The 13,890-nt window shown below is 42.5% G+C and overlaps 1 protein-coding gene across 6 annotated transcripts in view; it reads left to right on the top strand.

Annotated features, from left to right (window-relative positions):
• The window catches only part of SLC36A4 (solute carrier family 36 member 4), a 100,589-nt gene that overhangs the window by 49,893 nt on the left and 36,806 nt on the right, over nt 1-13,890 (top strand). Inside the window, exon 11 of one of the 6 annotated variants that reach the window (XM_053385585.1) lies at nt 5,345-5,408. The exons of the other annotated variants lie outside the window; for them this stretch is intronic. Coding sequence (XP_053241560.1) covers nt 5,345-5,364 — 20 coding nt within the window. The 3' untranslated portion in view covers nt 5,365-5,408. Of the gene's footprint in view, nt 1-5,344; nt 5,409-13,890 lie in introns of those variants that run through there. 6 annotated transcript variants of the gene reach the window in all.

The following is a 13,890-nucleotide window of genomic DNA, read 5'->3' as shown; positions in this document are numbered from 1 at the left end:
ATTATTATTATTCAACAAAGGAACAAGGGAGGTGGGTGGAAGCAACAAGGCAAACTCGGAGAAATTATCTGCCTAATCTTCAATGCGTTTGATGGGATAAGCTCCCTGTTGAAATATCTACATCACTGCCAGTGAACATGTGTGCTGCACACATTTTGCATGAGTAGAACACCAGAGGGTGCCAAGAATTTATTTTCTATCCTCTCCCCTTCTGCCTGCCTCCGTCGCTCTCTCTCTTTGTGCCTGTCCCCCCAAATATCTTAACAGTTTGCTCCAGATGCATTTCACGGTGATTTGATTTGAACCCGGCATTTGAACACTGAAGCCCTTATCTGTGTAGCAGGTTTGACTGACTTCCAGGCAAGTGCTTCAGAGATTTCTTACCATAAAGATCCTAAACTGCAGAGCAGGTTGGGCAGTCTCTTCTGAAAGTTGGTTTTTCACTATGGTGGCACAGCTTCTGGTAACCATCATTTTAGGAGCACAAGGAGAGGAATTAAGGGTAGTCTGTAAAACCTAAATTAGACATACCAATAACACGCCCAGTAGCCGCTGACAGCCAAGGCAGCAACCAGTCAAATGTCCACCCTATGCACAATCCATGTATAAGACAACCCCCACTTTTTAGCATAATTATTAAAGAAAAAAGCCTAGTCTTATACACGGAAAAGTACAGTATTTAGAAAGTGAGGGATAACATATTTGTGCAAGTAAGCAGACGCCTGGAAGCACCTTATTTATTTGCTTCTCCAGCCATTATTTCTCAGTATAATGTTCTTTCCCATCACCGTAGTGCTTACAGACCTTGCTCGCCCACTCCACCATTTAATATTGCTTGCTGATACAATCGGCGTAAGTTTTGTTTATGATCAGTTCACACGGAAAGTGGTAGAGCATCTATCTGATGTGCATGCAAAAAGTCCAGGGTACATGTATGTCCTGTTTTCCAATGTTCTTTTCACAAAGCAGTGCCTGTTGTGTTATGAAACTGTGACTTTTTGACTGATATGTCGCACTAAATTTCATTCACACCAGTGGGCATAGTGTAGCAGAACAACAAATGTCATTGAACAACTTTGCTGTCGTCGTCGTCCCAACTTTCTGCACATGTAATATTCCTCCATGAGTCACTCACGAAAACAGCAGGAAAGAACTGTATGCTGGGATACCACCCCAAATTCTGTCACTTTACTCTTCTCATTTTCTGGGTTAAGGGGGCTGCAGATGTGTCCCCCCCCCCGAAGCAATTAACACAGAAATCCACACTATACTTCTCCAATATTCTGCTGGATTTCTGGAAGTGATTCTCATGTCGCGTGAAACTGCAAATATTATGCGGAAATTAAGAGTTAGAGAAATGTTGGGGAAACTGAATAAACGTCTATGTGAATGCAGCCTTAATCTCATCAGTGTTTGGATAGGAACTCTGTCTGCTACTTTGTCTTGACGTTGTAGAAGACAGGCAGGATGTAAATGTGATAAGTAAACTGAGAGATTTATTGTTTCAGAAAGGGAGATGTGGGAAAATGTTTGAGATTTCCCCCCCCATAACAATCCTCACCATCGCCATGAATCATTCACATAAAGTATGCAAAACTTAACTTCAATTGTACTCCCACCATCTCTTTATTTAATGCTACTTGAAAGTACTGAGTTCTGTAATTCTCTGTGCAGTTCTTATGAATGTTGCAAATAGGCTCTGCACCGGAGGGGAGGGGCGGGGAACTATCTGAAAAGTATTCTGATAGAATTTGTGCATGTTCAGGAAGCAGGTGTAAAATTATTTTTGTAATTGTTCTGGGTTTTTATACTAATATTTTGATCTTATCGGTTGAATTGTGGATTGTTCTGTATTCTGGTTTTTATTTGAACTGTAGTGGATTCTCCTTTGTTGTGGACTCTCCTTCGTTGGAGGTTTTCAAGCAGAGGCCAGGTGGCCGTCTGTCAGGGATGCTTTAGTTGGGATTCCTGCATCGTAGGGGGTGGACTAGATGACTCTCAGGGTCCCTGCCAACTTTACAATCTTGCGATTTATTTATTTGGAGGTAGTTGTGATGCACGCTTCACCCAAGGTTATGAGGGTGGCACAAAAGAAACCTTACGATGACAATTAACAAGAAAAAATTAAACAACATCCCTTTAGTAACTGGATGGCATCTATCTGTCTTGCGGGACAATGGAAGAATGTGCCTTTGTGGTAAAGTCAAACCGTTGGAGAGTTACAGCTCCTGCTGTTGCTGTAGAGACTGATGTGGGAGAGACATGTTTTGTTGCAGCTGGGGAAGATGAAGGCATCCACTTGTGCTGCTGCAGATGCACCAGGGCGCTGCTCCCAATGGTAATTTCTCCTCTGGTCACTGCTGACCTGACCGCATGTCTCCAGGGATTCCCAGTCATCTGCAAGGGATTCCCACATGGCAGGGTTGATGTTAGTAGTCTTCATGTCATGTTTGCAGAAATCCTTGTAACACAGAGTTGGTCTACTGTCATGAACACAACAGCCCAAAACCAAGAAGGACAGCCTGAGATAGAAGGCAGGCAGGCAGAAGGAGAACAGAGAGTCTTGCAGATTTCTCAGACAGCTGGAACCAGTAGGCTGACGCCTCATCCTCCCCCTGAAGCTGGCAGGAATGAGGCTTAGCAGCTCAGGAAAGGCGGGCTGGATGAGAGCCAGCTCTTTGAGGAATCACAGTCACTCACGGCACCAGGGAGGGAGAGCATTTCCTCCCTGTAAGAGGAGGTAGCTGAACCCATCAGTCCTAGGACTAGACAAATGGGAAAAGTCCAAGACAGAAGATGATCCCTGAAACTTAAGGGTAGGAGGTTCAGGATATTCTGCGGTAGCCGGAAGGATTCTTCAGAGGGGCCAACTTGATTGTGATGGATGCTCGCAGAGAGTGGTTGGAGGCTAATTGCTTGTGTGCAATAAATCTTCTGTTAATTACCTCTTGTGTGCTGTTTTCTCAAGCCGGCAGCCGGTGCCTGAAGCCAGCTCACTGTAGAGCACATCTTTGGGGATTCTGCCATTTTCCGTTCCGTGGACATGACCAAGCCAGTGTAGAGGTTGCTGAGACAGGAGTGTGAACATGCAGGGAATGTGGGCTGGGGGGAGAGCACCTCTTTGTTTCGGACTCGTGTCTTGCCATGTGATGCTCAAAATCTTCCTGACACAGCACATGTGGAATGTGTTGAGTTGACGCTTCTGATGGGAGTAAGTTGCCCATATCTTACTACCATAAAGCAGCATGCTCAACATGCAAGCCTGGTAGACCTTCCTCTTGGTATTGGACGTTAGCGTTGCATTCCCTTTTGGAGAGGCGAGCCATTGCCATAGTCGCCTTGCCAACACGCTTCTCCAGCTCAGCGTCGATGGAGAGGTTGCTTGTTATGGTGGAACCCAGGTAGACAAAAACATCTACCACCTCCAGCTTGTGGTCACCAATGCTGATGTGTGGAGTGCTGGCAACATCTCCTGACCCATGTGGTTGGTGTTTTTCCGGCTGATGGTAAGGCCAAACTCCAAGCACACTTGGGCAAATCAATATAGTAACAATCACAGATAAATCATGCAACAGAAGAGGAATTAAAGTATCGCCATATGCTTCACCCCTCGCCAAAACTCTGGACGGAGAGGTACATCTTTACCTGTTGTCTGATGCAAAATAATGTAGGGACAATGCACTCCTTGAATTTCATCTGAAAATAGTTGGGATATTCCTGGAAAACATATATACAGTAGTTTTCTTTATTAATGTGTTGCCTTGGCTAGAACATTGAATGATTGAGCTGCAATGTACTCCCTTCCCCCAAAAAAGGACTCAAGGGGCAGAGGAAAAATCAAAGTCATCAACTGAATTATAACTTAAAAGAACTCTGAGTAATACAGGGCCCTATTCTTAAGATAAACATACTCTTTTTCTCCGTTTTATAGTTTGCTGCTCCTTGCTTATGAATTATTCACCTTTTACAATATGTCTTATTAGATAACATAGTGCTGTGGTTGTGTGTGTGATACTGCTAGAACAATCCTGGTTTTCCTCTAATAAAGGGCAGGCACTGTGACCGGTTTCTTCATACCCGCTTGCTGAGTCTGTCTGGTTGTAGATAAAAGTGAAGGCTCAGTTTTGCACATCACAGTAAACCGTAGTTAATGCTTTACTTTGAACGCAGAAGTCATTCCCTAAGTGTGAGCGGCAGCAAACTTTGATTCTTGGCTTACCGGTTGTCATTTCTTTGACCCGCTCAAGGTAAACCATAAACTAGGGTTTGATGTGACCTGCGGTTTACTGTGGCATGTGAACACAGCCCCTGTATGACTGTTGTGCAGAGGAAATGTGAAAGCTAGACTTGATTGGCTTTCTTTCTTTTTTAAAAAGAGGGTAAACAGCACAAGTTGAATGAGAAAACTTCTGTGTTTGGGTAAAGGTAAAGGGACCCCTGACCATTAGGTCCAGTCGTGGCCAACTCTGGGGTTGCAGCGCTCATCTCACTTTACTGGCCGAGGGAGCCGGCATACAGCTTCTGGGTCATGTGGCCAGCATGACTAAGCCGCTTCTGGAGAACCAGAGCAGCGCACAGAAAGGCCGTTTACCTTCCCGCCAGAGCGGTACCTATTTATCTACTTGCACTTTGAGGTGCTTTCGAACTGCTAGGTTGGCAGGAGCAGGGACCGAGCAACGGGAGCTCACCCCGTCGCGGGGATTCGAACCGCCGACCTTCTGATCGGCAAGTCGTAGGCTCTGTGTGTTTGGGTAGAAACTATCAAATACGACAAGTGGCAATAACAAATACACTGGGTTTCCTATTCCAGTGCCTGAGGTTGCTATCAACCCCTAAGTCTTAAGTTTCACAATCTTGCAAAAACAATTCTGTGTCCTTAGACTTGTCTCCCCCAAACTCCTAATGTACAGAGTTTCTTTCTACAGCCCTGTTTAGGGAAGCTTTTAATGTTTGATGCATTACTGTATTTTAATATTGTGTTGGAAGCCGCCCAGAGTGGCTGGGGAAATCCAGCCAGATGGGCGGGGTATAAATAATAAATTATTATTATTGTTACATATAAAATGATGGCACCGCTTCAGCCTTATGCTCCATATGGTGTGTGAATGCAAACACACACACTTTCTCAAACATTGCATGCATTTTGCAGCTGTAGGATAACTTGGTTAACATTGCATGCCCTTCTTTTCATTTGCCTGGTTTAGTTTTATCCTGAACCCTGACACTGTTGGGTTTTGTTTTTTTGCACAGTGGTGATGCTTCTGGTATTCCCTTCAGTCTGTTAACTATAATTCAGGCTGCCATTTTGCAATTCTGTTGATGGTGCCCTTGCTTCTTCCCTCAGCATGGCGTTACCGCCCATGACATTGGCGAGGGGCTACTGCGCCCTTGATCAGAAAACATGCCTGGCTCAGGAAGCGATGGAGGCAGCCTGCATTTTGTTTCCTTTTCGGTTAACGAAATGTATATTACAACTTGATTGTAATAAAACCTCTTAAGTGGGTATTATCTCGCATGGCAGCATGGTTTTTTCAAGGCGCAGTCTAGCAATTCTCCTAGCTTTTGTGTTGTGTGTCCCAGAGCGTAGTTTAGGAATCACTGCCTTGGAGCCTTTTAGTATACAGTAAGAGCTGCCAGTTCGAAAGCACCCCCGGGTGCAAGTAGATAAATAGGGACCGCTTACTAGCGGGAAGGTAAACGGCGATTCCGTGTGCGGCTCTGGCTCGCCAGAGCAGTGATGTCACGCTAGCCACGTGACCCGGAAGTGTCTGCGGACAGCGCTGGCCCCTGGCCTCTTGAGTGAGATGGGCGCACAACCCCAGAGTCTGTCAAGACTGGCCCGTACGGGCAGGGGTACCTTTACCTTTACCTTTAAGAGCTGCCTCTAACACCACAGCTTTATTCGAAGGAGAAAATATCTGTGAAAGTAAATCGGAATCTACCTGAATATATAAACTGCAGTGTTCAAACTCTGAAAAGAGATGTTGGATTTCAAGGAAACCCAAGGGACTTGCTGTCATATTTAAAAGCTTTGCCAGTTAAATGAATCTACTGAGAATTCTACTCTGGACATTTCATTGACATACTCCATTTCAGTTCTGCCACTTATTACTATTACTATTATTTATTAAACCTGGCCTTTATTGTAGAAAGCTGAATACTGGCTGAAATTAAAACCTGGTATATAATTGTGTAGCTTTACTTTAAAGCAGCGAGGAATTCCGAAACGTGAATTTAGCAAGGCATTCTGAATAGACTGGATTTTTTAAAAAAATAAAAATTATTTATGCTTTTCAGATTTGTACATTTCACTAATTTTACAATCATTTTAACATTTCAAAACTTGACTTCCTTCCCCCTCTTTCTGCAGTTCCTTATATTTGTTTTTAATATCTTCTGCATATCCAAATTAACTTAATTTGCTCATTTATTCATCTGGTTTAAATATATACTCTTATAAAACTGCAGGTTTTTACAATAATCCTGCCAATGTTCTTATCTGTTTACAATTTATCTGTAAATATTCAATAAACCATTTCCATTCTTTCATAAAAAGTTTGTTGTCTTGATTTCTTATTTTTCCGGTAAGTTTCGCCATTTCTTCATATTCCATAAGTTTTTGTATCCATTTTTCCTTTACTGAGACATCTGCTTCTTTCCATTTTGGGGTAAGTTACATTCTTGCCATTGTAGTAGCATACATGAATAAGTTTCTATACAGTTTAGGTAGTTCTGTACCTAGAATTCCCCAAAGAAAAGTTTCTGGGTTTTTTATCTATTTTTTATTTTACAAAACTTACTTGAAACATCCTTTTCAATTCATTATATATCATTTCCCAGTAAGCTTTAACCTTACTACAAGACCACCACATAGGATAAAAAGAACCTTCTTTCTCTTTACATTTCCAACACTTATTTGATTTAAATTTATACACTTTTGCCAATTACTCCGTGTTAGATACCATCACTATATCATTTTTATATAATTCTCTCTTAGACCATAACATGCTGTAATTTTTATATCCATATTCCACAATCGTTCTCATGCTTCCATGTCTATATTATGACCAGTATCTATTGCCCAATGTATCACTGAGGATTTTACTTGCTCATCCTTTGTCTCCCATTCCAATAATATTTTATACATTTTAGACAGCCCTTTTACATTACATTCCAACAGGTCTCTCTCCAGTTGGATTTCTTTTGATACTCTTACGGCTTCCTTCATCTGCTTTCCCAACGCCATTGGGAAACACCTGAGCTGTCAAGGAGAATCCTTAGCTCCCCCAAATAATTAGTCAATTGGTTTGATATGCATTTCTGGATTATCAATCCCTCTTTATGATACTGAAGGAAGTGTGCTGATTTTCAGGTTAACCACAAAGGATGTTGTTCATCACCGTCGTAAATACTCTCCTTCATTCCGTATTAACATTCAGACTGTGTAGAATCAAAACAGCTTTTCCTCCCAGCTAAATAACTTAGCCCTTATTTCACAGGCCCGTTGATAATTTATCAGTGTTCAGTTAACATGTCGGTTGACCAAAGCTCAATCTCCTACACTGTCCCAAGGATTTAACTCTTTGTAAAGAGAGCCAGTGTGGTGTAGTGGTTAAGAGTGATAGATTCATAATCTGGTGAACCGGGTTCGCGTCTCCGCTCCTCCACATGCAGCTGCTGGGTGACCTTGGGCTAGTCACACTTCTTTGAAGTCTCTCAGCCCCACACACCTCACAGAGTGTTTGTTGTGGGGGAGGAAGGGAAAGGAGAATGTTAGCCGCTTTGAGACTCCTTTGGGTAGTGATAAAGCGGGATATCAAATCCAAACTCTTCTTCTTCTTCTTCTTCTTCTTCGGAGTTGCATCCTGATTATGCATTCTGTTGCTTGCAAGTCTCTTCCTTTAAACAACCACTTGCTCAGCCTACTTATGGGTAAAGAAAACTCCAAATATTGGAGAAGAGGCCACATGTGTCCTGCACGCAGTAGGTCTCAAGGTGTGGAACTGGCTTGACAGATGACAAGAGCAGACTATTGTTTTGCACCAGGAATATTACAGCAGTAGAGAAACGATTGATCACAGATTAGTGCAGATTGGCAGGCTACATTTGGAACATTTTAGAGCACCATGCAGTTTCTCTGAACAATTTTATGTGTAAGTGAACTCTTAAAAAAAAGAGAAAAGACAGAGCTTTTTTTACTTGCATTAATTAGAGGTTTTGCCAGGTCCTCTGTTTCCCTCCAGTAATGCTCCCAAAAATTATTTCAATACATTATGGTTGTTTTCTGTCAGTTTGGAGCCCTCTTGGGCAAAAGGTGTGAAACCTATAGCCCCAAACTGGATATTGCGCTTTTTGGCTATTTCCCCCATAATTAAGGTGCTTTTTCAGTGAAAACCTATTCCTTACCGATGACCAGAGAGGCTGATAATTTTATTAGGGTCATAGGCTATCAAAAGCAACAACAACAGGCGACTGCATTGGTTCACCCCAAATGGGGACAATCACCCCATTTTTAGATGCCTGGACCATAGACTGATAAGGCTGCTACAGTGGTACCTCGCAAGACGAATGCCTCGCAAGACGAAAAACGCGCAAGATGAAAGAGTTTTCCGTTTTTTGAGTCGTTCCGCAAGACGAATTTCCCTATGGGCTTGCTTCGCAAGACGAAACGTCTTGCGAGTTCTTGCGAGTTTGTTTCCTTTTTCTTAAAGCTGCTAAGCCGTTAATAGCCGCTAAGCCGTTAATAGCCGCTAAGCCGCTAATAGCCGCTAAGCTGCCAATAGCCGTGCTTCGCAAGACGAAAAAACCGCAAGACGAAGAGACTCGCGGAACGGATTAATTTCGTCTTGCGAGGCACCACTGTATCTGGTTTTTTTCCTGCTTACAACACTTTTATTTTCCAGCCAGCTAAGAGAGAAACAGAACATTCTGCTCCCTCTGCAGACATCATAGCAATTTTTACCCTCAGTGAAAGGCAATAATAATAATAATAATAATAATAATAATAATAATAATAATAATTTATTATTTGTACCCCGCCCATCTGGCTGGGTTTCCCCAGCCACTCTGGGCGGCTTCCACAGAAACCAAAAGTACACTAAAATGTCACACATTAAAAACTTCCCTGAACAGGGCTGCCTTAATATGCCTTCTGAATGTCAGGTAGTTGTTTATCGCTTGGCATCTGATGGGAGGGCGTTCCACAGGGCAGGCGCCACTACCGAGAAGGCCTTCTGCCTGGTTCCCTGTAGCTTTGTTTCTCGCAATGAGGGAACTGCCAGAAGGCCCTCGGCGCTGGACCTCAGTGTCCAGGTAGAACGATGGGGGTGGTGACGCTCCTTCAGGTATACTGGGCCGAGGCCGTTTAGGGCTTTAAAGGTCAGCACCAACACTTTGAATTGTGCTCGGAAACGTACTGGGAGCCAGTGTAGGTCTTTCAGGATGGGTGTTATGTGGTCTCAGCGGCTGCCCCCAGTCACCAGTCTAGCTGCCGCATTCTGGATTAGTTGTAGTTTCCGGGTCACCTTCAAAGGTAGCCCCACGTAGAGCGCATTGCAGTAGTCCAAGCGGGAGATAACCAGAGCATGCACCACTCTGGCAAGACAGTCCGCGGGCAGGTAGGGTCTTAGCCTGCATACCAGGTGGAGCTGGTAGACAGCTGCCCTGGATACAGAATTGACCTGTGCCTCCATGGACAGCTGCGAGTCCAAAATGACTCCCAGGCTGCGCACCAGCAGCAGAAAAAAAAGGCCAAATCAGGGTACTTGGGTGGGTGAAGAGGGTTTAATCCCTCTCCCTTTCTCTCTGTTTGCTGACAGAATATCAGTCTTGAAACTCAAATCTATTGATGACGAAGAAGAAGGAAAAAAACAAACCCTGCGCAGCTTGTAAATTAGGTAACGATTCGATTAAAGGAAAATTTGCAAAAGTCAGTTCAGTTATGAACTGCTTTCTAAAAGAAACCCACTGTTTCCTGCCTATTTGGTAATGGAGGATATTTGGATCCTGAGCCATTTTATGGTGTTGCAAACCACTGCTAATATCTCGAATTGGGCTTGGTGGCACACGGTTCTGGAGCTACTGAGGGTGTTTCCTAATATGCCTCTTAGGGAAATGTATTTCTGAACACACATGCACATGGTTTACAAAGCTGAGCATGAGTTCTGGGGCTCAGCGCTTTTCCTTCACCCCTCTTCTATCATCTATGATCACATCCTGATTCGTTTTTCTGGTTAGTTGGCCGGTATTAAGCCCAGGGTTCTCTGGTTCAACAAGCGCAGCTGGAAATTCCATGTTAATGCAAGGCAGGATCTTTGTACTGAAGTCAGGGAAGGAGAGGGGAGAGAGAGGGAGGGAGGAGTGTTTTGTTCCTGATCTTGGCTTCACAATCCATGGTTTATGAAGCCAGGAACGATTATGCAAACCACATCAAGGAAACTAATTGCTTTTGTCCAACCAGTTGATCGTTGAAGTATATATTTATTGTAACAAACTTTATTTCTATAGAAATACCTCCCCATTGTTTGACAGGTTAGTTGACCAAATCTTTTTTGACTGGTCAGATTCCTAACGGTGGGTTTTGCATCCTTACTGACCACATGGACTTTTCAAGTTTTTTCCACCCATGAATTTAATCAGAATAAGGAATGTGTCTTATTTCCTTAACTCAGGGAGATCATATTGCTGTTTTTTGCCCTTCTTTGTATGTCACATGACACACATTCCTAGACGTAAGGATGTTTACTTTGAGGAGCTCTGCCGCAAAACTTGGGGGTGTGTGTGTGACAGTGATTTGGAAACTGGAAGTGCCATTATCCCTTAGTGGAGTCGTGGAAATGTAACAATGGCGTTTTCAAATTCATCAAATCATTCCTCCCAACCAATCTCTGGCAGAATGCTAATGATAAAATAATTGTCAAGGCTCTAATAAACGTAATTTAGATTTTGTCTCTGAATGAAAATGAATATTGAATCTACACTTTGATCGTCTTTGCATCTTTGGTAAGCTGTGCTCTTTCTGAGCTGAGAAAATGTGCGATGATTGCAGCGAGCTCAGAAATTATTTCCCATTGTTTAAAATAGGCCTTATTTTTAATTCAAAAAAAAAGGGAAGGGAAGAAACTTTAAGGAAATAATGGATTCGTAAGCATGATGATGATAGCAGACAATGAACTGGGGGCTTGGAAATTACTTGACAGATAAAGCTTGACAGACCAATTGCTTGTCGTCAGACATCTATGCCTGATTCAGAAGATGACTACTATGTAGGTCTCTGGTGTTGTCCTAGAACCACAAATAAGCAGCAGCAGTGTGTTTGTGTTTTTGTGTACATGAGAGAACTACAAACTCCAGAAGTCTTGGAATCTTGGAATACCCTCCTTTTTCCAAGCTAAAGGCTAGAGCATTTTGGGCTTTTAAGGTTGTATTTATCAATGTATTAATTTTTAACCATCTTGCAATTCCAGAGTATCTAATATATATCTATATCTATATATCTATATCTATATCTTTATCTATATATATATATATATGTGCATATATATATATATATATATATATATATTACTGTGGGTAGACATAGTTTAAAGTAGTTTCCCATCTTATCTGCAGAAACTTGTTTTGGCATTTATTTAGTGCAACATGAGCCGGCGCTATTTTCCAACTTGTATTGTATTGTTTTGTTTTATAAATTCCTTTTCTGAAAACTACCTTGGTGGGTTAAATGTTTCAAAAATAAATGGGGTGTGTCAAAAGCACATTGAGTCCAGTGTCGTCTTCTAGCAGTGACCAGTCAGAAACACATAAATAGGTACTGAATGCTCCCCTGCTCCGCCCCCCGTACTTGTGGCTACAAGCAACTGGTGGTATCCATTGTGAATTTGTGTCATTCTAATCTGCTACAGTATTGTAACTTTTGCATGTTTTAAAATACAGTCATACCTTGGATCCTGAACACCCTGGAACTCGTCTGTTTTGGCTCCCGAACGCCACAAATGCGGAAGTGATTGTTCTGGTTTGTGAACATTCTTTTGGAACTCAAACATCCAACAGGGCTTCTGCAGCTTCCGATTGGAAGCTCCTGCAGCCAATCAGAAGTTGCGGTTTGGTTTTCGAACGTTTTGGAAGTCAAACGGATATCCGGAACAGATGTCCATTTGACTTCCAAGCTATGACTGTACGGTTTTGAATTTTGTGGTTTTGTCTCTTTGTTAACCCTCTTTTAAAGACATCTACGTTAGTGGCCATCATTGCATGCAATTGGAAGAAATTCTGCACTTGAACAATGTGCTACGTCAATAAATTTTTGTCCTTAATCTTCTGACATTCAGCTTTATTGTTTGTTCCCGAGTTCTTGTACATATTATGAGACAGGGAGAAAAGCTTTCATGTCTTCCCTTTCCCCCCACACTTTGCATAATTTTAAACATCTCGATCATGGCTGCACTTAACACGCCTTTTCTCTAAGCTAAGACACCCCAAATATTGACTGCCTTTCCTCATAAAGGAGTTGCTCCATCTCGTTGATCGTTTTGGTTGACCTTTTCTGCATCTTTTCCAAGTCCACAATATCCTTTTTAATACCCAGAATGGTGCACAGTATTGCAAGTTTGGTCTTGCCATAGATTTACATAATGGCAATATGGGGTGCGGGTGGCGCTGTGGGTTAAACCACAGAGCCTAGGACTTGATGATCAGAAGGTTGGTGGTTCGAATCCCTGCGACAGGGTGAGTTTCCATTGCTCAGTCCCTGTTCCTGCCAACCTAGCAGTTCGAAAGCATGAAGTGCAAGTAGATAAATAGGTACCGCTCCGGCGGGAAGGTAAACGGCGTTTCCGTGCGCTGCTCTGGTTCTCCAGAAGCGGCTTAGTCATGCTGGCCACATGACCCAGAAGCTGTACGCCGGCTCCCTCGGCCAATAAAGCGAGATGAGCGCCGCAACTCCAGAGTCTGTCACGACTGGACCTAATGGTCAGGGGTCCCTTTACTTTTAATACAATACGGGCAGTTTTCTGTTTATTCCATTTCCTAATGATCCATAGCATGGATTTTGCCTTTTGCATAGCCATTGCACACTGGTCAACATTTTCATCAAACTGTGCACTATGACCTGCCCCCACCCCGGTCTCTCTTTCCCGGTCAGATGCTCCCGGTTCAGACCCCTGAGCGAATATGTGAAATTATGAATTCTTGTGCCCCAAATTTGCATCCCTTTACATTTGTTTACATCAAATCAACTCCGCTACACATGCATTCTTCCTCTCTCTTCTCCCCCCTCCACCTCCTTTATTTCCTTAATTAATATTAAATGTGCAGCCCAAGTTCTTTAATTCTCTTTCTCTTTAAAAATCTAAATACTTTCAACACAGCTCAGCACTTGAAACTTCAAGATGCGGGCAATTTTTTTAAAAAATTAAAAAAATGCATGCTTTGCTTATTGGGAAGTTGGGAGGGGGTAGTAACTTTCTCCCCATAAATGTAAACTTTGCTAATCATATTGAAAAGAAATTGGCGTGGGATTTTTTTTTAATTGAAATGAGCCCGTATAAGGAAATTTTATTTAAGAATTGTTGCCTGAGGAAAGGGGAATTCTAAAGTAGTTTGCATCCCTTGGAAGCAGCACGAATGTGCAGGTTTATCAAGTTTTGAAAGCTGTTCAGTGCTACTTTTGCCTTGGCAGAATTTTTATCATGAATTTTTATTTGTTCTGTTCATGTATTTTAATTAGCAAACTGCGCAACCAGCAGTTAATGTGATGTGAGGAGGGGAGGTTATTAAAATCCTGTATAATATGGTCTCAGGCAAACTAAAGGCAGGGAATGTACACTGATGCTGAAATCACTTTGTGCCTGTTATTTGTGGAAGGGTAGAAAATATGGGAAATTAGGACTT

This window comes from Podarcis raffonei, chromosome 4 (assembly GCF_027172205.1).
Source record: "Podarcis raffonei isolate rPodRaf1 chromosome 4, rPodRaf1.pri, whole genome shotgun sequence".
Taxonomy (NCBI): Eukaryota; Metazoa; Chordata; class Lepidosauria; order Squamata; family Lacertidae; genus Podarcis; species Podarcis raffonei.
Note: the sequence above shows the minus strand (reverse complement) of the source record. Positions and strands in the feature narration are given on the sequence as shown.